The 27,831-nt window shown below is 37.5% G+C and overlaps 2 protein-coding genes across 12 annotated transcripts in view; one reads left to right on the top strand and one right to left on the bottom strand.

The window, feature by feature from the left end:
- LOC135840550 (uncharacterized protein CG43867) overlaps window positions 1–27,831 on the bottom strand; it is a 143,440-nt gene that overhangs the window by 60,405 nt on the left and 55,204 nt on the right. The gene's annotated exons all lie outside the window — the stretch shown is intronic.
- LOC135840526 (uncharacterized) lies at window positions 7,486–8,619 on the top strand. Its single transcript, XM_065357126.1, has 3 exons — window positions 7,486–7,691; window positions 7,795–7,932; window positions 8,108–8,619. The coding sequence occupies exons 1-3, from the start codon at window positions 7,539–7,541 to the stop codon at window positions 8,603–8,605; spliced, it is 789 nt and encodes a 262-aa protein (XP_065213198.1). The 5' UTR covers window positions 7,486–7,538; the 3' UTR covers window positions 8,606–8,619.

Below are 27,831 nucleotides of genomic sequence, written 5' to 3'. Positions count from 1 at the left end.
CGTAATAATTTTTACTATATTTTAATAGTAAAAGTTACTCGAACCAATTGTGTAAAGATTAATAGGCGTTGAAGTAAAAAATGCTCGTTTTGAGGTAATTTTTACTGTTTGAGAAATAAAAAGTACTTGTGGTGAGGTAATTTTTACTTTGGAGCAATGATATCAATTTTCAAAATGAAATTTTAAAAAATTAAAATAAAGGGGAAGGGTTACGCTAATTTGAATTTTTTTTGCACCATTGGATAGTGCTCGATATGGAGGATTTTATGCAATTTTAATATCTTACGAAAATTTCCTAACCTAATGACCTAACGGGGAATCGAACCTGGTACCTTACGTTTTCCTAACTACCTAACTTGACTACTCGGCTATGACCACGCTATTAATAATCGAGGGTTAAAAGATTATATTTGTTTGCAAACGCGTGGTGCTATTTATCACGTTACTGTTTATTTATTGCGTGCAGTTTGATTGGATAGCGCTTTTTCACATGTTTGTGTGTGTATTTTCTGTGTTTCCGGGATATCGTATAAAATTTCAAGGTCTAAAGTGCGTTTTTCGATTTTTGGTGAATTTTTGAAAATCGAATTTAGGCCAAAAGTGAGAGAAAAAATCAAAATTTTACCAAATTGACCAAGAAAGCTGAAGTTTGGTATATACCCTATTTTCGACATGCCAAATCGATTGGAGACGGTTTCAACCCGTTTTGAGCAGTTCTGGAGCCTCCAGCAGGTTTTTGAAACTCGAAATTCCCACAAAATTCCATCAAATTGGAGTTGTAAAGCTAAAATTTATACTAAAAACTAATTTCAATACTCTACGAAGTACTACAGGTGAATTTCAAGTCGTTTTGGATCCTCCAGCAACTGTTTGAAAATTCCTGAATCCTCCAGCAGATTTTTGAAACTTTAAATTTTCACAAAATTTCATCAAAATAGAGATGGAAAGCTGAAATTTACTCTACACTCCAATTTTAACACCCTCTCAAGACGACTTCAGGTGGGTTCAAGTAATTTTACAGCCTCCAACGACTTTTTTTAACATTATTGGAGCCTCCAGTACATTTTTTAAACTTGAAATTTCCTCAAAATTTTATCAAACCAAGATGGAGAGTCGAAATTCATTCTGCAAACTAATTTCAATACGCTACGAAGTTGACTACTGGTGAATTTCAAGTCATTTTAGAGCCTCCAACGACTGTTTTGAAAATTACTGGAGCCTCCTGTAGATTTTTGAAGATTGAAATTTCCCCAAAATTTTATCAAACCAAGATGGAGAGTCGAAATTCCATTCTGCAAACTAATTTCAATGCGCTACGAAGTTGACTGCTGGTGAATTTCAAGTCGTTTTGGAGCCTCCAGCAACTTTTTGAAAGGTTGTATGACGTTTTTTTGGAAAATTGAAATTTCAAAACCATTTGAAACCATCATGTAATCTGCGAAGTAAATTTCAGCTTGCCAACTCCATTTGATAATTTAATGTTGGGGAAATTTCAAGTTCCAAAAATCTACTGGAGGTTCCAGTAATTTTCAAAAAAGTCGCTGGATGCCCTAAAATTACTTGAACCCACCTGAAGTCGTCTTGAGAGGGTGTTAAAATTGGAGTGTAGAGTAAATTTCAGCTTTCCATATCCATTATTTGATGAAATTTTGTGAAAATTCAAAGTTTCAAAAATCTGCTGGAGGCTCCAGAACTGCTCAAAACGGCTTGAAACAGTTTCCAATCGATTTGGCATGTCGAAAATAGGGTATATCCCAAATTTCAGCTTTCTTGGTCAATTTGGTGAAATTTTGATTTTTTCCCTCATTTTTAGCCTAAATTCGATTTTCAAAAATTCACCAAAAATCGAAAAACGCACTTTAGACCTTGAAATTTTGACAGGTGATAAATTTTTGCATGATCTTTCGATCTACCTTTGTAAAGTTTGAAAAAGTTCGTGCAAGTCCTATGTTAAAACGCAAAATCTGCGATTTCGGCTGACCTGTCAATCAAAATGGCCGCCATTTTGTAAGTAAGGCCAACTTTTTTTTGGCAAGTTTGCTTTAAAATGTTCCTCAGGATGTCCCCTTTAAGAAAAAAGTTGTCCCGGATGATCGGCGGGGGGGGGGTGCGAGTACTCCTATTGTCATATGCCGGATTATTAATATTGGTAATTCGTGTTTTCCATGTACATAGTAAGAATTACTCTCACAATGCGTGATATTTACTTAGAAATAATAGTAAAAATTACTTTTATAACTGAGTAATTTTTACTTGGGCAGAATAGTGAAACTTTACTATCCGTGAATAGTAAAAATTACCGTTACAATCGCAACAGATAATACCACCTGGTGCAGTACTTTTTATTCAATCATACAATTTTATTTTTTACCAGAACAGAATAGTAAAAATTTACCATCCGTAAATAGTAAAAATTACATTGAATTTTGTGGGAAAAAATACTATACAGAAAAGTAATTTTTACTTTCATCACTAATTGAACCACACGTTGAGTGATTTTTACTATGAGATTAGTAAATTTTACTATGAGGTTTGTAAATTCTACCTAATTTTGGGTAAAATATATTTTTTGGCGGACATTTATTATTTTTTAACAGGTAATTTATGTTAAAATTTTTTTCCGTGTATAACTTGGGTCAATACATGATCTTCCTTTTCTGAATCAGTTTTGACTTTCTGACAACTTCTCTTCTGCATGATCTGCCAGTCGTTTTGCCAGTATTTTCGCATATATCTTGTAGCAGGTGTTGAGTAGACTTATTCCTCGGTAGTTTTTCAGGTTTGACATATCGCCTTTCTTGAACAGTGGTATTACAATTGCTGTTTTGAATTCTTCAGGTACTTTTTCTTCTTGGTACATCCTATTTAGGAATTCCAGCAGTCTTCTTTTAAATTCACTACTTGCGTATTTGTACAATTCTGTTGGCATGCCATCTTCTTCTAGAGCTTTTGCATTTTTTGCTGTTTTCAAAGCTTCTTGTAGCTCTTTAAATGAAATTCTGTCTTCTATTTCTCCAATTTCACCTTCTATCTTTGTATCTTGTGTATTTTCATCACTCCAGAGTTCTTCAAAATATTCCTGTGCATCATTGATTTTTATTTTTGGCAAACCCACTCTTTCATTAAAATTTAATTTGTATCAATTCTCCTTATGATCTTATACACCTTTAGCCGTAACTTGTATGTGTAATGCTCCAGGAATGTGATGAAATTTTCCCAGCTCTCTCTCTGTAATTTGCTAGACTTTCTCTTGACTTTTGCTGGCTGTTTTTGATATTCTTCACCATCAACCTCACTTTTTGTGCTCGTGAATTTTCTAAATGCCTGTCTTTTCTTCTGTATGAGTTCTTGGATTTTGTTGTTCCAATTCTTTATTCGCTTTGCCCCAATTCTGCAAGGAACCACTCCTAAGCTTTCTTTTGCCACTTTTGTCACAATGGATGTGATATTTTTCCATTCTTCTTCTATGTCCTCGCTTTTTGGTATCTCTTGACTTATGATGTTCATCCATCTTTGGTACAGCCATTGGTAGGTTGGGTCATCCAGGGCTCTTGCGTTAATTTTCTTTTCATTTTTCCTGGCTGGTATTCTTGTTGTTTCCATTCTCATTACTCCTTGAACAAAATGATGGTCAGTGCCTATTACTAGACCTCTGTATGTTCTTACATCCAAGAATTTCTTTGCGGCTTTTTTGTTGGCTATAAAATGCTCGATCATTGAGCTTTGTCCTCTTGTATTGCTCCATGTCATCTTGTGATCTTTTTTGTGTTAGTAGAATATGTTCATGATTCTTAGTCCATTGAAAGTGCAAAAATGTATCAATCTCTTCCCATTTGTATTCATTCCTTCTGTTCCGTACATACCAGTTACTGTCTTTACACGCTTATCTCCTACCTGAGCATTCAAGTCTCCTGCTATTATCAATTTATCTTCCGGATTTACTGCTTGTACTGCCCTCTGTAGTTGCTTGTAGAACTCTTCTCTTTGTTCCTCTCTTCCCCCTTCTGGTGCATATACTCCGATTATTGTAAGGAAGTCTTTTTTCAATCTCATCCTTACTGATACAATTCTTTCATGCCATATTTTGTATGAGTCGATGTTTTCACAGTGTTTATTATGTATGTGTAACATCACTCCTCCTGCAGCTCTGGTTTTCTTGTTGACTCTGCTGTAGATCACGATGTAATTTCCTTTCTTCTTTGTTTCAGACATCATGGCAAAGTCTATATTTCTGCTTCCTTGGCTGATATCCTCTTACATTCTAGTTCCCAAATTTGTATTTTCTTTCGTTTGCGTGTGTTTTTATTTTAACCAGGGGTTCATCTCTGCCTGGGATCCCACAGTTCCATCCATTTCCTGTTGTTTGTGTATTTTGAGTTAGGTTGATTTTCATCTGACTTGGTTACCAGCCATGCCAGATACATATATCACGGTGATAGGGCTGCTATCTAGGCCTCCGCGCTTGCCTGGTCCTCTTTTAGTCGCCTTTTACAACAGGCAGAGGGTACCATAAGGATATTCTTAACCAGTCCCTACACTAGGAGTCAGCAGTGGTACTCAGCCAAATCCTCAAATACTTCAGGCATGTCACAAGGGCAGATGCGATGGAGTCCCTGTTCATTTAAGGCAAGGTAGAGGGAACAAGAGGGTGCGGATGCTCTCCCATGAGATGGACAGACTCCACCCAATAAACTTTTCAAAATCTTACTCAAACGTTCAAAAATTTGATGAAAATCCAAAAATCAACTGATTCCTTCCATTTATCCTAGTTCTGTTCAAATTCAACATAGAAGCTATTTTCATAACATTATTTCAATTTTCCCAAAAACGTTTGAAACTTCCAGTTTGTTGTTTTCGAAGGTGAGGAAAGAGGAAAAGGGTTAAGAGTAAACAACAATTCGACTTTTCAAAAAAAAAAAAAAAAAAAGTTATAATCGTTTCGAATGAGTATCGCAACAGAAACAAGGGACGCTAGTGATTGGAACAGTTATACAGCAGCTTGGTAAACTAAGTATTAAAAAAACTGTCTCTCGAGTCGAGTCTCGATAAATTTTCAAGGGAATAAAGAAATTTCGCGCGAAGAATGAAATTTACATTTTAATACGAAGACAGTAAGTAAGTACTTAAAATGATAATTTTTTCGTTACGATCGAGTCTCGAGCTCGAGTATACACATAGCAGAAGATAAGGCGGCGTATTTAAAACATCGAGACGAATTTGTTTGAAATTATCGTCGTCGTCGTCGCCGCCGCCGCAGCCGCATAACGAAATGTATTCCAGTTGCGGCGCGATCGATATTTTCAGCGTGTTTTCGTTACCTTATACTACATACTTGTCTGCAACTTACACAACTTTTCATCTTGATAAATTTTCACGTCGAGTCGGATCTGAATAAATTGCACACGACATTAGGCGTTCATTAAAACCGGCGCGGCGTTGAGCGTGATAAAAATTCAACCCAATGTGCGAGACAATAAGAAGTAATAGACTAACCCTGTTCGCTCTTCTTTGCCCATATCGATATCGTTCGCGATAAGTAACATTGCATCGTCCTTCTTTCGCGTCTTTAATGTAAAGCTATCCTCGAATTTTCGCTGTATAATTTGCCAAAATCGGCGCCGTTCGACGATATAATAGCAGCGCTGCAATCATATCGATTAACGATTGGAATTTTTTCAGGGAAATTTTTCCTCTTTCTCAGACTGAAAAACACATTTTAGCAAAAACGCATAACTTTTTGGTAATTTTGAAAAAAAAATATAATTTTCAGTGATTTGGGATAAAACAGGACTTTTTTACAGTTTTGGCTGAAAACCAGCACCTCTGGAAATTTTCGCAAAAATAGGACATTTTTGTAAACTTGGCCAAAAAGTAGGATTTTTGACAATTTTGGCCAAAGCAGGACTTGCTATCGCTATTTTGTTTTGCAAAAGTAGAACTTTTCGAGGAATTTTGGCAAAAAAAAAACAAAATTATGGGGGATGAACAGGATTTTTTGGAACTTATTGCTAAAGCAAGATATTTTATCTCAATTTTGGCCAAAAAGTAGGGCTCTTCTACAATAAATTTAAACAAGAAGTAGCACTTTTCAAAAAACAGAACAATTTTCAAAATTTAGACATTTTTTTGCAATTTTGCCAAAAAAAAACCAGCACATTTTCAAACAACTTTGGCAAAAGCGGTATTTATTTGAAACTTTGGGGAAAAATAGTACTTTTAAATTCATTTGAGCGCGATTTCCACGTTTTCGAACCCCACAGTCGAATTCGTGTCCTTTTTTACACATTTTCATGCTACTTTAGGGCCGTTAGTCAGCCTGCTAAGTAGTTTGTGACTCGAGGAAAGGTTTAGATGTTCGAGAACGACGTCGTCGACGTATTTCAAAATACTATCCTTACCTCACACAGTTCACAAACAACGAGCTTTGATCTTTTGATGAAATTTACTCGTTGCTTTTCGCACTGCGGGCAACGCTTTACATATTTTAATAAACTTGCCTCTCCGCACCTCCACGCCGTTGTTCCGGTTATCGTGAATTTATAATACACAAAGGAGACCGTTATACACTCGTAATTCTAACCAGCTATATAACAACTGGCAACTGGCAAGAGTAGTCCGAATTTACGCACACAACCTAAAAAAAGCTCTCGCTATTACGTTTGGGACGATAAAGGCCGAAAACACACCACCGCACTGCCCCCTTATATCCACACCCAACTAACATTTATATACGCTCGTTCTAATGAAACTGTTTATAACGCACCGTTTCCAAAAGTTGCTTATTTACATGGTAGAGCGAGAATCCTGCTAATTTTCGGTCTGTCTTTTTGTTTATATACCTACATGTATACTACGCAAAATACACAAAAACAATACACCATCGAGATTTCACTTTTATATATCGTAATCCACAAAACAATCTTTTTTGCAGGGAAAAAAATGTACAGCATTCTATCTCCCCTTATACAAGCATAGCTTTAGATAACAATAAAAAGCTCGATCGCTACGTAAACCTTTTTCATTCAGCCAGCAAATGCAAAGAGTTATCGCTGTTCATGCTACGTTCACCTTCATCAAATTCTATTTCACCTTTACCAGCTCTAAATACGTTAGCAATCTAATTATTCGTTACACGACACTCCTGGAGCTTCATTTTTTTTCCTTCTACAGGATGTTTGAAAACTCTACACTACTATTTTGTAGGTATATAATTATTCGCATGTCCTAGATAAGGGTTTTGATACATTCACTATACTTGACTCTACATTTTACCTTTCTCGATCTCTTTTCAAAGGACACGTACCTATTATTGGTTCGAATGGAATAAAATTTGAAATACTTCATTCGAACACAAAAACTGAAAATATACGTAGGAAGAAGATAACCTGCGAGCTGCGATTTGGTCCATTACCAGATTCTTCTGATGAATTACATTCGAACTGAGATAAGCTTTCCTATCGATGAACTACCTACTCGTATCTCAACGAGATTTTCTTTTTCAATCGTTCGTCTAGGTACTAGCTCAAGTTTATTTCAACATGTCGATGCAAAAGCACAACTTGAAATCAGTATTTATATTTCACATCATAATTTCCCTGTTTCGCAACACAGATGAGACAATATTCAAAAAAGAAATCTTCGCAGAGCAATCGTCAAGGGATAATGCAAATACTACCACAAATCAACACAAGGTACGTAGACGTACAAAGCACACTTAAATAAATAATAACACGTTACGTACATTCGAAGCTGATTTCGTATTACATTTTGCATTTTTTACTCCAACACGAACAGATTCCCAAAACACCGAGTAATCAATTAACGCGAGACGATGTTCGATTTACAGAATTATCACAAACGAATAACAACAATACCAGCAGTAACAGTTCCTCCAAATCTACAGACGACCTGAACGAATTAAAATCAGAATTGGTAAAAGACTTAATCCTACTTGCATTACCTATCTATCATCGCGTCCAATGCTCATCATAAGTCATAAGTTATAATACATTATTACGAGAGCAGGTACTTTTCTGTATCGATTGAGCACGAGCATTGATTAAGGAACATTTCTGAAACTATCTATACAAAATATGAATCGTTTCAGAATACGTTAATTTACGTCAGATGGTTGGTCATCGTCAAAGATCAAATAGACAACTACGAAGAATGCTGCGTCGACACTTTTATACCGAATTTGCAGACGATACGAAATTCAAAATTAGACCCAGTTGAAGAAATCCGTCGACAACGCTGGAACCATATTTTGCACAGCTGCACTCACGACTTGTACGTTTCCAAGTACCTGATACCCGAGATTACCAAAGCAGGCATTTTGTTCGCTGATTTCGCCGTTCAAATAGCCAAAGGACATACCCTACTAGCCAAGAAATTACGAACTCAACTTTTAAGATGTCAACATACCGAAATACCTGCGACGAATTTAAAAAACTATACCCATTACACCGGATACGAGCAAGTTGATCGATGTTTGAACATCGTAATGATGCATTACGACGATCGAACTTTCACCATAGAATCCAATCAAACATTTCCATTCACGCGAGAACCAGTTTCATACTCTTTGACAGAATTTAGAAATTAAAAATTGCAACTGATTGTTTGATTTTTTTATACTCTTTACTTAATTGACTCATAATTATGGGTTTCCTTTGCAATTGCAAAGGAGGTGCCCCAACTGACAGAGAAATTTTTGAATCGTACAACGTTAAATTTAAAGATGAGCATGCTAAAATACGTCACCAATCGAAATTTCAGGGTCTAAAGTACATTTCTGAATTTTTGAAAGTCTTTGGGCTAAAAATGAGAAAAAAATCAAAAAATCTACAAATTAACCTTAAAATCTAAAATTCAACATGTACCTGATTTCCGACCCCTGCTCCCCTTCTGTAATTGAATGAAAACGGTTTTAATTTTTACATGCTGAGTCGATTGAAAAAGATTTCAAGTCATTCTGGAGCCTCCAGGCGTACTTTGGAAATGTCAAACTTCCAAAAAATGTCATCAGAACTATGCAATAGGGCGTGCCTGTGCCTTGTTTTGCAAAGTTGGAATTTTCCACCTCCCACCCCATCCCCCAATTGTTACCACCGATGAGAAAATAATCCTACATTCCCCCCCCCATGTGCAAAAAAGTGGCGCCGGCAGCCACCAAGTTGAAAAAATGAAAAAAGGTTACAAAAAAATTTCTCAATAAAAAAACTTTCTCCGGCCCTTCAAACCATATAGGCCCTTTTTAGTACGGACCCCGAAATTTCGTGAAATATGTATCTCATTTCAACATCATACGTAATTGTCCTACATTCCCCCCCCCCTTTCTTCAAGAAAAAACCTTCGTTGAATCCCCAAACGATGTTGGCTTTCTTGTATGGAGTTTCTCAGATTTTGAAAAAAATAAAAAATAAATAAATAATCGATGTTTGTAGAAGTTTTTAAAAAAATTTTCAAATCTCTTTAAATGAGCACATTTTTACGAAAACCTCTCCCCTGGTTCTGCAAACGATGTTTGTTCTCTTGTATGAAGCCACAACGTTGAAAAATATCAAAAAACTTTGTCTTTTGCCAAACATGCTTATGGTTCTGGTTTTTTCTACCAAATTTGCCTACATCAAAAAAAGTCGCAGAGTGCCAATTTTTGAAAAAATAGTCAACGTTCATTTTTGTCAAAATTATGAAAAAGTGCCCATTTTTGGTAAAATTGTCAAAGGAGCCAATTTTTGCCAACATTATCAGATAGCATACTGTTCCTGTAAAGAAATTTTCAAAAAATTCCTTTTTTTGGTGAAAATTTTCAGAAAAGATCAATTTTTGGCGAGTTGAAAACAAGTTGTTGTTTTTTAGTCAAAATTCTCAGGAAGTAATTTTTTGATAATACATATAGTCAAATGATCGCAATTTTTGCCAAAATTGATTAGAATTTTTTTATTTTTTGCCAAGACGTCAAAATAGCATTCATTAATTTTTGCCTTGCTGGCCCAAAAACTCCCCTTTTCATTTCAAAGTTTGCCAAACAAAAGTACAGTTTTTTACAAAATTGCTGAAAGAGCTTTTTTGTTTCATCAAATTTCATCTCACCCCCCCAAAAAAAAATCTTTTCGTTGTTTCAGTTTTTATGGCAATTTTTCGATATTTTTGAAATTTACTCTGGAGGCACAGATAAAAAGAATCAAAAAAATTGATCAAATTAGTATTTTTTTTTTTCTGAAAATTCAATCTTTAATATAAAATAAACATGAAAGTTCATTTTTTTAATTTTTTGAGGAAGGGGACAAGTTCCACTTTTTATCATGCAGAAAAGAGAAAAATATTTGATAATATTTCTAACGAAAAAGGAGCAAATTTAAGAATTAAAAGATCAAAAAACGTACAAATTTCAATTTTTCGGATTTCTTATGTATTTTGAGGGGAGAGGGGGGGGGCTCCTGACACGACTTATTTTTACTAACATGGTTAGAGAAATTTTTCTCGTGACATCGTCGTCGTCGTAGTCACGCTCCTTTACAGGAGATAGCGTATATGTCCATCTATATTAGCCGGTATCTAGCATATCTAATTGTTTCTTTCAGGGTCTTGCAGGGGGAGTTGGCCGGTGAGTTTGTTGTTAACAGTTCCGATCGTTTCCTCCCTCTCGTCGATCTTCCTTGGATTTTCCCCTGTACTGCTAGCATGAAAATACCGTTTTCTCGTATTTTATGAGCTAAATACTTTAGCTTTCTGCTTTTGATGTCTTCAACTACGACTTTCCGCTCCTCTCCTATTCTTGCTAGTACTTCCTTGTTGGTAATGAAGTCCTTCCATGAGATCCGTAGTAGCCTTCGATAGCACCACATCTCAAAAGCGGATACTTTCTTCTCGCATTCTGCACTCATGGTCCATGTTTCGCAGGAATACTTCAGAACGGTCCATACATAGCATCGCATAATTCTCTTCCTCAGATCAATACTCATCGTTCGATTTCCCAGCACATTGGCAAGGTTGTTGAAAGCGGTCTTTGCCATTCCAATCCGTGATTTAATTTCTTTATGATCTCTACCATCGTTGTTTATCAGTGCTCCAAGGTACCTGAATTGCTTTACATTTTCAATTTCTTGTGATCCGATGTTGATTCTGACCTCTTTATCATCTCCTTTTGTAAATCTCATCACCTTGGTCTTGCCTGCATTTATTTTCATTCCATATTTTAATCCAGCACTGTTGATTTGGTTGATCATTTTCTGCATCTGCACCTCTGTCTCAGCAAGGATCACTTTGTCGTCTGCATAACTTATTTCATTTATTCTCTTGCCGTTTATCTTGAATCCCATTCGTTCAATTCGCGCTTCTCTCATTATTTCTTCTGCATACACATTGAACAACCTGGGTGAGAGGGGGCATCCTTGCCTCACACCTCTCTTTATTCCACATCCGTTCTCCGAGTACTCAGTTCCAATCTTGATGTTAGCGCTTTGCTCCCAGTACAGGTTCTTGATTATTTGCAGGTCTTTGTTATCGATATTGTATTTTTCCAGGATCTCCAACATCTTCTCATGGTTGACACGATCAAATGCTTTTTCATAATCGACGAAGCAAGCAATGATTTCCCTATTTGCATTCAGTGCTCTTTGAATTATCACTTTCAGCAGGGCAATTGCATCTCTCGTCCCTTTTTTTGCTACAAAGCCATATTGTGTTTCACTTAGATTTTCATCTATCTTCTTTTCAATTCTGGCATTTATGATGGAGAGTAGTAGCTTCAGTGCGTGGCTCATCAGTGCGATGGTTCTATATTCAGAGCATTTTTGCGAGTTGTTCTTTTTCGGTATTGGTACAAAATTTACTGCTTTGAAGTCCTTAGGCAGAGTGCCTTCATCGTATATTTTGTTTATTATCTTCAGCAGCTCCTTTTCATACTCTGGTGTTAAATGTTTGATCAAGTCTGCTGGTATGAGATCTTCTCCCACTGCTTTGTGGTTTCTGGCTCGCTTCACAGCATTCCTCAGCTCCCACATTTCAATTCGTGGTGCCTCTTCTGTGGATGAAACTGCAATTTGAGCCGGACGTGTATCATCTCCATACAGTTCTTGTATGTAGCTGATCCAGACCTCTTCAGTTTCTTGATTGGTAACACAGTACTTTCCGTCTTTTCCTCGCATATATGCTATTCCACTTCTCCTTTTCTTGTGGGTGGCCATCATCTGCTTCACTTTGGTATGCATTTCTCTAGAGTTGTGCCTTTTCTCCAGCTCTTCTATTTCTTGACACTTCTCCTCATACCACTTGTTTTTGGCCATTCTGCACATTCCCATGATCTGATTATTTATCACTGTGTATTCATTACTTGGTCTGTTTGCTTGTCTTCGTTCTTCCATCAGATCCAGTATCTCTTGAGTCATCCATGGTTTGTGTTTTCTTCTTCCTTTGAATGGAATAGACTTTTCTGCTGCTGTTTTAACCTTTCGCTTCCATGTTTGCCACTTTTCCTCGATACCTTGTTCTTCTTCCAACCTATCTTCCTTTTGCTTTTCCAGTTCTTCTTGGAATTTCTTTTGAACTTCTTTTGATTTGATTTTTGCAAAGTCAAGTTGTTGGTATCGTTCTTTGCTCTTCTTCTGGCTCTTCAAGACTAGCTGGCATTTTGCAGCCAGTAGTTTGTGGTCAGAGTTGCAGTCAGCACCAGGATATGTGTGACAGTTCTTCACTGTGTTCCTGAATCTTCTTTTTACAAGTATATAGTCTATCTGGTTTCTGACTCGATCTCCAGGACTGACCCATGTGTATAATCTTCTTTCATGCTGCTTGAACCAGGTATTGCATATTACTAGATCGTGTCTTTCAGCAAACTCTATGAGCATTTCACCTCTTTCATTCTGCTCTCCAAGCGCGTATCTCCCTGCAACTTGGCTGCCATGATCCTTCCCAACTTTGGCATTGAAGTCTCCCATCAAAAACACAACATCATTGTTTTTCGAGCATCTCATCACTTCTTCTAGGTCGTTGTAGAAGTTGTTGATTTCTGCTGTACTGCTTTCCGCTGTTGGCGCATAAACTTGAATTATCACCATTGGTTTTGGCTTGACCTCCAATCTCACAAGTAGTATCCTCTCTGATTTCGGAATTATGGCACTGATTTTATCGCTGATTCTGGTATGTATTAATATACCCACACCTTGTTCGTGTGTGTTTTTCCCAGCGAAAATCATTTCATAATTTTCATCTACCCGGTATCTACCGTTTCCAGTCCATCGGGTCTCACTTACTCCTAACACGTCGATTTGCAATCTCCTGGCTTCTTTAATTACACTAGCAAGTTGTCCAATTTTATACAAAGTGCGTACATTCCAGGTTGCGACGTTGATGTTGTTCCGCCTTGTTTTAACTCCGCGTATTCTTAGCACCCTATCCGGCTGCCTTGGCGGATGAGGATCAGCCTGACGGAGACTTAGGGCCGTTGCTAAATTGATGTCCATATAATTCTAGGGAAATATAATGGTGTTGGTTTCCCGTTGCCTTCCACCATGATTTTCTGTTGGGGTTTACTCCCTTAGCCGAATTTGCCAGTTTTTAGGCGCTGGTATTCGCCTACTCACTCTGAAGCTCTTGCGCTTCCCTGGGGCTGGAACGAGTGAGTTGTTGGTGTTCTGCAGCTCTTATGCATTCTTGTTTGTAATCCGGATTTATGTAGAGGCTTGGCCTTCGACTTGCCACTCCTCCCCGTCGTTCCACCAACTGGAGAATTCTGCTTTAGCCATGTTTATCGATTCCGAGTCCATCGAACAGCAACATGTTACCACTCCGCACGACGTGGACGCGCAGAATACCCCTGGTGTTGTCTTCGCCTTCTCATCTGTCCTGGGGGACTGGCTCCTCTTGATGATCCGAGCTACTACCTAGAGACTACCTCTAGCGACAACAACCTGTGCCCTCGCGGAGCCTCGTGACATATTTACTTATAAATTTTCGACAATGTAAAATAAATAAATTATGAATTGATTTTGAAAAAAAGTTTTGAACGAATCAAAAGTTGAATTGATTTTGGTTTCTGTTTTTTCCCTTTTTTTAAATTCTAAAAGGAGATTGTCAAAACGTCAACCACATGTTTTAAAAATTCTACAGCAGCAGCTCAGTGACCATAATTTAAAAATGTTCCCACCTCGATGGCTCGATACAATGTAACACTCGTAATCGTACATAGAAGAACGACTTTTCACAAGGTATAAAGAATAAGGTAAAATATCGATAACGATATCGCGCTAACTCGGTAATAAAAATACGCAGGTAACTATAACTAGGCAGTAGATAGGCAGTGAGTGCCAGCGACACCGACACCGACACCGGAGAAATGTTAACAATACCTCAGAGATGTCGGTGAAACATAGCGAACGTGTTACGATAAGATGAAGATTTACACAACCATCGCCGACTTTCTATACTTGGTGTGAGCATATAGTATACTCGTACTCGTATAGCTAGGCAGGAATAAGTATAAACGTCGCCTCGCCACCGCCGCTGAACTAAACTACCTGCAGTCCCACCGTACACAAATACAAACACGTACAAGTTGTTTTGTTTGCAAAAGCATAGCGCGTCGAACTATCGTTTCTACAACTCCCAAAAGTATCGGTACCAGCTTTAATGTAGCTAAAGCTACAAAGCTGTGCGCCTTTTTTCTTTTTCTTTTGCCAAAGGCGGCGGCGGCACGCGCACAGCCGCAGTCGGTAAACGTACATTTTTCAAAGCGATTACGCGAAAACTTGTTATTTTGAAATTTCGCGAGTTTGGTACGTTCAGCAGTTCGTTCGAATTGGGCTTGCGAAAGCGAAATAAAACGGCAATTTGGCAAAATGCGCCGAACAACGACCTCAGACCGTATAAATCACCGTTCGCGTTTGTCGACGGTATTATACGGTATGGTATTCGCCTTTCACCTCCACCACCACCGCCGCCGCCGCCACCTCCGCCAACTCCGCCAACATCGACGACCAATGAAAATCGATCATCCTGTATCGTATCCTTTTCCGATAATACATTCCAGCTCGCAAATTTAATCCAAATTTATTCTCGTCGGTGTCTCAAGTTTCTCTATTTTTACATAGTTGGATGATGTTCGTCGCATTACAAGAGTATATTTACATATAAGGCGCCGTCGAAACAATCATTGTTTTTCACACAGTCTCAAGAATGGATACAGGCTCGAGGATAGGCGATGATGCTTCGATTTTCTCATCGTTTGCGGAGTTCTTTCAGAAATTGTCAAAAAAATTGACCGAAGCAATTGGAGAAGACGCGATTTATACCTACCTACGAGGTTTCTCAAGAAATAAAACATACACGGGTTCTGCGCCAGGAGCAAACTATAAAAGAGCATTCTCGAACATTGGTCCGCAATTGAAGATGCGATTTATACCTATTTCTAAGGTTTCCCAAGAAATAAAATACATACACGGGTTCTGCGCCAGGAGCAACCTGTACAAAGGCAACCTCGAATTGAAATTGGCCTAAAATCAAAACCAGTCGCTCAGTGGGGCATCGAATGCGCAAGGTAAGATACGAACGACGATTGGTTGGGGGCATCCGAGCAAAACTACCAGTCTAGTGGCAAAATGAAAGTAAACTGCATTTCATGAGAGAAACACGAAATGTTGCAAACTGCAGAGGACCCCAAAATTAATGAAATACGATGCACAATTCAAAATAAAACGATGTACTCAAACATATTTACACGAATACATAATATGTACCTTAATTGAATAAAAAAAAAATCGCCATAATGCGAACGGAAAACGTAAAACGGTAATAGTAATCGAAAAGAATTTTGGATATTTGAATAGAAAAAAATATAAAAGTCATCGGAGGTTTTTGTTGACTTTACAAATACATTGTATCTCGATAATGCGACGAATTACGTGTAATTACAACCTAAATATACGATTACAATGTTGACACGAATTTTACTTCATTTTCAACACTTTCCCTACTTCGAGAATTATTGAGCAATAAATTAACAGCAAAACTGCTCCGCACAAACATGAAGAACATCGATCATGTTCTCTCAAATTCGGCCAATGTTAAAGATGCTTCGTTAGCGGCGATCAACTCAGATGAGCAACTCTATCAGCTACCTGGATCCATAATAATGCCGCGTCAGCATTTTCAAAGTATATGCCAGTTGTCCAGTGAAACATACTCAGACATCCGGTGAAATCAGCACAGCTGGAACGTTTCAGCTGTCTTTGATTCACTATTTAGACAGCTGATATCTTCAGTGGTAAAATTTTCCAGAGTTTTCAATAACACACTGGCTGGGTCAAGGCGCGTATCTCTGGTGACATAAAGCAGCTCGTTTGCTGCTGGTCGATGATGAATGGGAAACACCAGACTTGAGGAGGTGGATAGCAAAACGCAATAACTCCAAAATTACGAAAATTGAGTTTGATATCTATCCTTATGTAAAATTCAACGGGGAATCCATTCCCGGTGTCAGGTTTTGTCCATCGGTTGAATATCATAGCGCAATCGAGGAAAATAAGTCTGATTTTAGAGCTAAATGCATCAAAAAATGAGATTTTGTTTGCAAAACGCAATAACTCCACTACTTTTTATATATTTCAGTTGCGCAGATGTGGTAACACTGTTTTTTTTCATCGGGTGGGTACTGAAAATCGTTGGGTAGGAGTTACTTGAAAAAATGGTGCTTTCGTTGCCACTCTCCGAATGCCATATCACACACAGGAATTGTTTGAATTTCGCATTCCAGTTTTTTAATTGTTTTTTATCGAAAATTCTCGATTAAACATAAGTTTTTTTCCATAATTTTTCAATTTTTTCAAATAAAAAATACGTTTTTTTGCAGAAAAACATCAAAAAAAAATTTGCGTTCAAAACGCAATAACTTTTTTTTCTTTTCCTCACTGTGCTTACCCAGGTGACCGAAATTTTGAAATTGAGTGGAAATTTTATTTGTGGCACCTTCCCCTTTCATTTGACTCCAATTTCGGAACTCGACCCCCCACCCTTCCCCTCCTAACAATTTTTCCTAATTTCCCAAAAAAAGCAAAAATTGAGTTATTGCGTTTTGCTATCCACCTCCTCACTTATCAATGTCTGATTGCTTTCCCTGAGGTCTGAAATCTAGATTCTGGGCATCATTAGCAACTACAGATTTCTTTAGAGTATCCATAGTACCTTTCAATTTGGAACGGTCTTGGCTTCGGACAGCTTCTGCATACGACTTCGGTGAAGCTTCAAATTCAGCCGTGAAAATCTCAATTTCAATGCAATTAGCGAGATTGTTGGGAATTGGAGATTTTGAACAATTTAAGCCGTGTAATAATCGTCATTTTGTCAAGTGTGTACTTATTGCACACAGAATTGTCTTGACTCTCATCATTGGAATTATGGTTAGCATCATCAAACTCATCATTCCCAAAAAAGGAACTATTCGATGATTTCGGCAAACTTTTCGAAGTTGATTTTGGCAAACTTTTCAGAGTTGATTTGGTCGAAGATTTTGGTGTAACAGGCGATGACTTCGACGTAGAAGATGCACCGTTCTTCAGCGTTGATGTAGTGCTTTTAGTTTCCTTCGCATTGCTGATTTCTGTATTGGTTTCAATATCAATTGGATCTAACAAATCTTGATTGATTGGTATGGTAACTTGTTGGTTGCACTCCTGAAGTTTCTCGTTGAAAGTGACATCTTTTGAAATATGTAACAATGTTTCGTTTCCCTGGAACATAAACTCGATACTGCTCTTCACCATTGTATCTGACAAGGCAACCTTCGTGTACCTTTTTATCCAGGTTTTGACGTGACTGGATCAGAACGTTGATGTAACACTTTGAACTAACAATTTGATGATTTTGCCGAAATCAACTTTGAAAAGTTCGCCGAAATCATCAAAATTTTACTTTATTTTTAACAAAAATGAATTTTTTAAACACAAAGGCATTCGCCGATTTCCACAGACCATACAAATTGAGGTAGGTAGGAGTATAAACCAAAATGAAGGAAGAAACTCATTCCACTCCACTGCTCCTGGCGCAGAACTCGCATATTGCAAACATCTATTTTCATCGTCATACAGCTCTCAGCTGTGGCCATCAATTGTATCTGTGCACCACACCCTTCTCTTTTTTTTGAATCGAGAAAAGTAGAATTGATTGAATAACGGTTGAAAATTATTTTATTCTCGGTTTTTAAAAATAATTTCGTACCATCGATGTTCATAATTTTTTTTTTCAATTTTTAAAATCTGTTCGGAGCCCATTCACGACAAAAAATATGGCTTCTACCCCACAATATAAAGATATGAAAAAAAAAATAAAAAAGATGGAAGCAAATATATTTTGCGTCTGCAATTTGAAGGTTGAGCAAACATGCTCTTATGGCGAATCAGTATGGGTTACCTAGTATGTTACAGGTGGTAAGGTGATTAAATTGAAACGGGGCACCCTGCACCCTGCACGTATATCTATAATCTTCTCTACGTTTCCTCGCATACATCTCGAATCTTAAAATTAATCGCGCGCTTAGAAATGAAATTCGTCAGATGTCGAGCACGTAAAAAAGAAATAAAAACTCCAAAATCACGTTGCACGGAGCGAAGCTACACGCGACGTGGTTCAGACACTTTTTTTTTTATAGATTTGGGAAGCTAATTTCACTTTTACTTCCGCGCGCAGGTAGCCCACGAGCTTATCACACAGACACCGAGTAAAAATAAACTTATCAAAAGTAGCGCAGGCAGAGTGCTTGAGAGGAAGATAAGCGTATAAATGTACATAGTGTACACACACTTGCTCTTACAAGAAAACGCCATAGGTACCTATTACACAAGGTGTAGGTAGGCAGCCAACCACCTAACAACAATATATCAGCAATACGAATGAAAAGCAAACAACCCGAGAAAAATCAATATGTTACGTCAACAGAAACATTTTTTTTTTCATCAATAAATCATGCCAATAGCTAGATGACATTCCATTTTCTTATATCTATATATTTTTTTTCATTTTAAGAATTGGACCAATTTCAACAATCAATATAGAAGTCGAGAAACGACGAAAATTCGTCTCCGCTTTATTTTTTTCATGACCAGGAACGAGAATGGCGAGGTTAACTCGCGGAATTTCAATTTAACTCGTCTCTCTCTCTCATGCTATACGGTTGCTGCGTATCTGTCTGTTACACGCGTTATCTCCAAAATACTCGTAGGTACGAGTAAGATTCATCATTCGATCAATACTACCTCCTGTATCACCCTAAAAAAAAACATGCGACCCGATTTTAATCTACCATAACCGCGGATGAATCTCGGCAACTCAATCAACGACGAGTAACTTATCAATTTACGAGCACTTTGTCGCTTCGTTGAACTCGTATTGATAATATAGACATCTTCAGCGTACACAACCTATTATCCGTAAAAAAAAAAAAAAAAAAAAAAAGGCAGAAGAAATGTCGAAATACTTTTGCAAATGGAGGAAGATTTTGTTAAACAATATTATCAAATTATTCTTCGAAGAAAAAAATTATCAAAATCTGCTGGAATTTTGGATTTATGAAAGGCAGAGTTCTGCGCCAGGTGCAATGAAACGAAACAAATTGCTGGGCGTTAACTTGGATGTTGTAAAATAAATCTTATCATAATACGTTTACAAAAATGCTGAAAACGAAAATTGATCTATTCCCTCTCGCTCATAGGTCCCTTAAATTTTTTGAAAATTTGAAAATCGACCAAAATCGAAGCCCTTAAACTCAAAAGAAGGCTTATTTCGCATCATAGAATGGCCCAAAACGACCACTCTTGTACAATTTGAATCAAAACAACGAAAATACATTATTTACTGCCGAAAATTCACGCTCAAGCCTCTGGAGAGCATCGAAGAAGGCGGCATTCGCCCCTCTAAAATTATCCAGAAAAAATAAATGAACTACGAAAAACGTGATACCATTCTGTAATCATCGAATCTATATTATTTTTACTTTTTCCATTTTTATGTGGCGCGACTCGCGAGACTCGGTTGGGACTTGGAAGTTAACGTCTTTCTTTAATCCGAGCTATACGTGGTATTTCGTACCTATATTTCAAATGAAAAAAGGCCCATTTTACCGAAAATTTCACCTCGCAGCTTTTTCACAGATTTATAAAGCACGCCACGGTCGCTACGCGGATGAAAATAAGCGCCAGAAAGAGAAAAGAGAAAAGGAAGGAACCTATATTTTTTGTACCGTCATTAGAAGTCATTAGAGGCAATTTATGTCTTTTTCGACTGTCGAGCAGCGGAAATTTATGAGGGCTTTCTTTTGTTTCAACGTGCTATACGCGCAGATTGAACTGCTAAAAGTCAAAAATATTCCATATGCGACACATATGCGCACGTCAGTGAGGTACCATAGGGCGACGCGGTGTCTGTCCGATCCTATCTTTGAATCTTACGCACTACTTACTCGTATTTTAGTAATGAACTTGGCTAAACAAAAAAAAATGCTACAGCCAACTTTTTAGATAGGTAGCATGTACCTAATGTTTCGAGATTTTTCAAACAATATGTTCCATTGTTAGTTCGGACAGTTAAAGGCATCGGTCAATATTTAATGACGCGAAATTGCGAAAAGCGATGAACATCTCCTCGAATCGTGACGAGCAACTACCCCCGAAATAATTAAGAAGGGTACAAATTATGCCTAAATTAACCCTTTGAGATCCGAGAAGAATCTGACGAATGAAAATTGAAAGATTTCATTTTATGGGAATGAGTAGATACGAGTATAGGTAACTTCGTTGAGCAGATTTTCAAAAAAATTCGAGGTTTACTCGGAATTTCATTCGACTTGTCAACTTTTGAGCATCCCTTTGGGGACTAAAAGGTTTAGGTCAAAAAACACAATTTTTCCGAAAATAACCCCCCTCCCCCTGAAGCATTTATAGCTCCGCTCCACTGTGGTCTTGGGGGCCCAAATTTTTTCTGATGGGGTTTCAACTCAATGGGTACCCCCCCCTGTGAATTTGGTATTTCCGTTATTTTTATTTGTGGCCAGGGGAAGGGGGAGGGAAGGGGTTGCATTTTTAAAAATAAAGCGCGATTAAATTTCATTTGAAACTATCGACTCCTCCGTGATTGTAAATGTTACAAGATTTGTATAGATTTTGGCATCGTATTCGTTCAGCGGCTTGTTAAAATTGTTTCGTGTAATCGCACCCTGCACAGTGGGCTGTGAGCACCCTCAAAACGCGCGAAATTCGGTAAAATCAAACTTCACCAAACGAGTTGATGCCAACACTAGGTTGTCACCTAACATTAAACTAGTACGAAATCAGCAACAAAACCATTTTAACCCATCCCTTGTGCCTGGTTCGCGAGTAATCTTATCGGCGACGCGCCGTCTGCTGTGTCTGGTGGTTCATTTTTTGCGACACGTTTGTGTTGAGTACGCGTGCGTTGTGTTTGTGGTAGGGTTTTCATATGGTTCCAGCATGGATAGTTCAGCTAAAAGTAAGTACTTTTCATCAATTTACTCGATTTTAGTTTTTATAAAGTACCTGTGGAGGAATGATTTCTTTTAAAACCTAGTTTTTTTGGCTACATGGCTGCATACATTGGAATAGAACAAATTTTCGCACGTAGACGCACGGGAAATTCCAGTGGCTGGTAATACTTGAGATAGTGTATTTCAAGATGCCATGTGCCATTTTTGACCGAAAGTGACCCAAATACCTCCAAAAGTGAATTGTAGTGAATAATTATGGTGAATTTCGTTAAAATGCTACAAATTTTTTCTTGCTGGGACATTAACGGCTCTACAACAGAAAAATTGGGCTGTGAAGATTCACAGTACGTCAAATGGTACATTTCCACGGTGTTAGACGACGAATTTGGTCAGTGTATTTATTGTAAGGGTGGGGTGTACAGATTGAAAAATTCAAAATTCACTCTCAGCAATGCGTGATACATTAAAATATATGTTATCGAGGTCGCAGAATACGAATTTGACAATATTTTTTTTGATGGGGTGAGGGGTGAGGGGTGAGGGGGGGTGAAAAATTCAAAATTCGACCATAATTATGTGTGACATGTTGAAATGTATGTTTTCGGGGGCGTAGATTACGAATTTGACAATATTTTTTGTGTAGGGTTGAGGTACGGGGGCGAGGGGGGTGAAAAGTTCAAAATTCGACCATAATTATGTGTGACATGTTGAAATGTATGTTTTCAGGGGCGTAGTATACGAATTTGGCAATATTTTTTTCTTAGGGGCGAGGAGTGGGGGTGAGGGGAGTAAAAAATTCAAAATTCGACCATAATGACGTGTGACATATTGAAATGTATGTTTTCTAGGGCGTAGATTACGAATTTGACAATATTTTTTCTTAGGGGTGAATAGTGGGGGATGAAGGGAGTGAAAACGGCGAAAAATTCAAAATTGACTATAATGATGCATTATATGTCGAAATGTACGTTTTCGAGAGTGTAGATTACCATCCCCCTTATGTTTTTGGGGCCACAGAATACGAATTTGACATTATTTTTTTGAGTGGTGAGGGGGGGGTGAAAATTACAAAATTCGACCACAGCTATACGCGATATATCAAAATATATGTTGTCGAAGTCGTAGATTACAAATTTGAAAAAAATTTGAGGCCATAGATTACAAATTTGGAAATGCATTTTTCTTGTGAGTTGGTGAAGTAGGGGTAGAAGGGATGATAAATTGAAAATTTAATCATAACGATGCGCTATGCTTCAAAAAAAATGATTTTCAAGCTCGTAGATCATCAATTTGACTGATTTTTTTATTGAAGTGGATGGTGGGGGTAGAAGTGATGAAAAATTCAAAATTAAACTATAGCTATGCGCCATACTTTATTAAATTTTACACAATCCATTCCATATCACTAAAGAAAATTTATTTTCATCTTTGTTACCAGATATATCAAGATTACAAATTTTACATGAATTTTTTTTTATAAACGGAAAATTTATAAAAAACCCTGATGTTCCGGAAACGTTGTGCTCGAGATTGAAATTTCCAAGAAGACGACGATGACGATAAAGACCAAGAAGAAGACGACTACGACGACGAGGACCAAGATAATGACGATTAGATTAAGTTGTGATGTTATGTGAATTAAAAATTTGAGCCGTTTCACGCATTCAGTTTGTGATCTACACCCTCAAAAACATACATTTCGACATACACACCATTATAGTCCAATTTTAGCTTTTTCATCCCCTTCATCCTCCACCATTAACCCCTGAGAAAAAAATATTGTCGAATTCGTGATCTATGCACTCGAAAACATACATTTCAATATGTCACACATCATGATGGTTGAATTTTGAATTTTTCATCCCCTCACCCCTCACCCTCAACTCTTACACAAAAAATATTGTCAAATTCGTAATCTACGCCCTCGAAAACATACAGTTCAATATGTCACACGTCATTATGGTCGAATTTTGAATTTTTCAACCCCCTGCCCCCTCACCACCCACCCCTACACAAAAAATATTGTCAAATTCGTAATCCACGCTCTCGAAAACATACATTTCAATATGTCACACGTCATTATGGTCGAATTTTAAATTTTTCAACCCCCTGCCCCCTCACCACTCACCCCTACACAAAAAATATTGTCAAATTCGTAATCCACGTTCTCGAAAACATACATTTCAATATGTCACACGTCATTATGGTCGAATTTTGAATTTTTCACCCCCTCACCCCTCACCCCCACCCCTACACAAAAAATATTGTCAAATTCGTAATCTACGCCCCCGAAAACATACATTTCAATATGTCACACGTCAATATGGTCGAATTTTGAATTTTTCACCCCCCTCACTCCCTCACCCCCCACCCCTACAAAAAAAATATTGTCATATTCGTATTCTGCGACCCCAAAAACATAAGGGAGGGTATCATTATACCATTTTTTTAGGGTTCATTGTAAGTTTTTGAATTACGCCCGTTTTGAGGGTGCTCACAGCCCACTGTGCCCTGTGGCCTGTAGTCTCTGTACGGAGATGGCATTTTAATACACCGTATTAATTATTCAAACGTGTTGGTCGTACCCTTATCTATTTGTATTTTGTATAGTTTGTATCGGGTACGAGTACACAGTCAAATACCTACGACTAGAGTAGTATCCCTATCGCCCTGTATTATTTATTACTCGAGGACGTCGTCGACGCAACGGTACAAAGGCCTACCAGCGAGTAGCGACCCAAGTAAATTTGGCGAATGGGAATATAATGTACTTAGACTAGACACTAGACACAGCATTCTCGTAAACTGTATTAGGCATTCGATTAAAGCTACGCGATTTGCGTGTTTTTAAACGCAGCCCTTTACAATTTTAATGTTCGATGTGGTTTCTAGTCACGGCATGGCATCGTTTCGTTTATCCGCTTAATTTTGTTCGAGATTCTTTTTCGTGGAAGAATTCCCAAAATGTAGCCTTTTAGCGGGCGTTTGTTTTTAACGTACGTTTTGCTAATTTGTGGTATATCCGAGTTCCACGAATAAGGCGCTAAAACAGCTTTATAGAAAGAAATTATAGATACTGAAAACAGTTTATTTTTTTTCTCTGTCTGTAGTGAAAAAAATCAAAACCAGTGGGATGATTTTCCAAATTAGAGGTAGGAGATGGGAAAACCACCTATCTTTTTCAATCAGACTTTAAATTTTCGATTTTTTAGTCCAGTCATTTTAGCAAAATTTTTAGTCGAACCTCAAAAAAATTAGGGGCAAGCTGAATTTCACATTATTTGTTCAGATTGGTCTCTAAAACAACCCATCAAAAGTTGCACCCCCAACTTGCCGGCTACCACCGCAAGAGGTCATTAACCTTTTCCGATACAGGTTTTTCGGCTGTATCGCCAAAATGAAGGGTCCGAGAGGAAAAAGTGATTGAACTAAAATTATTCTACGTCAAATTTCCTATACGCATGACCAGTTCAGTTGAAATATATTTTTCGATTTTTGGTGAATTTTCTAAATTCAAATTTAGGCCAAAAATGAGGGAAAAAAATCAAAATTTTACCAAATTGAGCTATAAAGCTAACATTTGGGACATACCTTATTTTCGACCTGTCAAATCGATTGGAAACAATTTCAAACCGTTTTGAGCAGTTCTGGAGCCTCCAGAACATTTTTGAAACTTGTTTCATCAAATGAAGTTGGAATGCGGAAATTTACGCTGCAATCCAATTTAAGCACGCTATTAAGTCAACTGCTGGTGGGTTTGAGTCATCTAATGGAGTTGAAAGCCGAAATCCATTCTGTAAACTAATTTTAATACGCTATAAAGTCGACTGTAAGTACATTTCAAGTCGTTTCGGAGCATCCAGCGACTTTTTGGAAATTACTGGAGCCCCCAGCAGATATTTCAATGCTCGAAATTTCCATAAAAATTTACCAAACAGAGTTGGAAATCCAAAATTGACTGCGTACTCCAATTTCAATACGCTAGGGAGTCGACTGTAAGTACATTTCAAGTCATTTCGGAGCATCCAGCGACTTTTTGGAAATTAGGTACTGGAGCCTACAGTAAATTTTTGAAAAGTGTAATTTCTGCAAAATTTCATAAAAAGGAATAGATTTTGTGGCATTTTTTGAAAAACAGAAGTTTCTAAAAATCCGCTGTGGACTCTAAAACGGATTGAAACTGCCTGCGATCCACATCAGAATAATGTCAAAAATAAGGTGTCTCTGGTTGGTGAAATTTTATGGAAATTTCGAGCATTGAAATATCTGCCGGAGGCTTCGGTAATTTCCAAAAAGTCGCTGGAGGCTTCACAATGACTCAAACCCACCAGCAGTTGACTTAATAGCGTGCTTAAATTGGATTGCAGCGTGAATTTCCGCATTCAATCCAACTTCATTTGATGCAATTTTGTGGAAATTTTAAGTTTCAAAAATGTTCTGGAGGCTCCAGAACTGCTCAAAACGGGTTGAAATTGTTTCCAATCGATTTGGCAGGTCGAAAATAAGGTATGTCCCAAATGTCAGCTTTATAGCTCAATTTGGTAAAATTTTGATTTTTTTCCCTCATTTTTGACCTAAATTTGATTTTAGAAAATTCACCAAAAATCGAAAAATATATTTCAACTGAACTCGTTATGCTTATAAGAAATTTTACGTAGAATAATTTTAGTTCAATCACTTTTTTCTCTCCGACCCTTCATTTCGGCGATATAGCCGAAAAACGTAGATTGACAAAGGTTAATGACCTTTTGCGGGGGTAGCAGACAAGTTGCAGTGTGCAACTCTGGTCAAAATATTTTTGTGTCTACCGTGAATCGAGTTCACGTTTTAAATTGCCGATTTTCATTTTTTAAAACAATTTTCATAAAATTGACAACTTTACCCCCTCCTCAGTAAGGGTGAAATCGCCATTTTGGGAAAAGCTGGACTTGTCATGCTGATAGGAAATTTAGCGTAGAACAATTTTTTTCGGACATTTTTCCTCTCGGACCCTTCATTTTGGCGATACAGCCGAAAAACCTGTATCGGAAAAGGTTAATGACCTCTTGCGGGGGTAGCCGGCAAGTTGGGGGGTGCAACTTTTGATGGGTTGTTTTAGAGACCAATCTGAACAAATAATGTGAAATTCAGCTTGCCCCTAATTTTTTCGAGGTTCGACTAAAAATTTTGCTAAAATGACTGGACTATTTTCTCCATTTTTTGTGAAATTAAAAAAAAAAAAATCGTTTTGCTCCTGACTGATGGAGCAATTTTGTATGGAAGTTGTCTTTAACTTTTAAGTGTAGCAGATGGAAAAATACAAACATAATCAAAAAATGCTCTCTCGAGCAGGTAAAATTTTGACTGATGTATTTTTGCCTGCTCGTTCGATTTAGCTTTGTCGATTCGTAAAATTGTCCACCAATTGGGATACCTCTATGTTCGAGTTGAAGATTCGAGAAACATATTTTTTTGTATTTTCTCGATGATTTAGAAATGATTGCTTCTCAATATGTGATCTTTAAGCCTACAAGGTAGTGGCGTATTTTAGATCTGACGAGCTTGTAAGGTAAACTTTCATTGTAGGTAATAGGAACTGGGTTTTGTTCGCCGCACACACGAGATAAAAGATAACAATAATGTATCGTCGGAAAGTTGTTTTAACCTGTTTGAAGAATAGCATGTCCTTTCAAACATAAACGCCACATTTGTTTTACTTTTTCAATGCTACACTTATAAAAGAGGGGAACGAAGAAAAATGTGTTTATCTAAAATAGATTTCTCGCCGGTAACATTTTTCTCCATTTAAGTGATTGGATCTGTAGCTATATGTTTGGTAGAATAGGTAGGCATAAGTAAGTAAGAGTAAGGTGTGCGAAAGTCTATGTGTGAAGGGAAAAAATGATCATAATAAGATGAGGGAAAAAGAAACGCTCGTCTTTACATTAAATAAAAATCATGTACCTCTTCTCACCATTAGTCCTGTACGATTGTCGTAGGTGTGCGATACCCACATGCCATCGTTCTATTCAATGAGACACCGAGGGTTCGTTTTTTTTTTTCACCTGCTGCTATACCATAATATAGGTAGGTACTCTAAACAACAAAGTTAATTTATGGTTTAAAAAGAGTGCGGAATGTTTCTTCTTTTTTTTTAATTCGGGAATTAAAAGATTTTTGGGATAGTTTTACGACATTAGTAACGTTTTAGGTCACACGAATATCTTAGCTGCGCATTTGCTATTCCTTGGTCTCCTATTAATACCGCGTGTTTTATTAAAAGCATTAGGTAATAGGTACAGCGAGGCTGAGCTAACCTTTTCTCATGATCTAGCCAAATAAGCTCGCAGCTTAAGCTCGTT

The sequence above is a fragment of the Planococcus citri genome, chromosome 1, assembly GCF_950023065.1.
Source record: "Planococcus citri chromosome 1, ihPlaCitr1.1, whole genome shotgun sequence".
Taxonomy (NCBI): domain Eukaryota; kingdom Metazoa; phylum Arthropoda; class Insecta; order Hemiptera; family Pseudococcidae; genus Planococcus; species Planococcus citri.
This window is presented reverse-complemented; position numbering and strand designations above follow the sequence as displayed.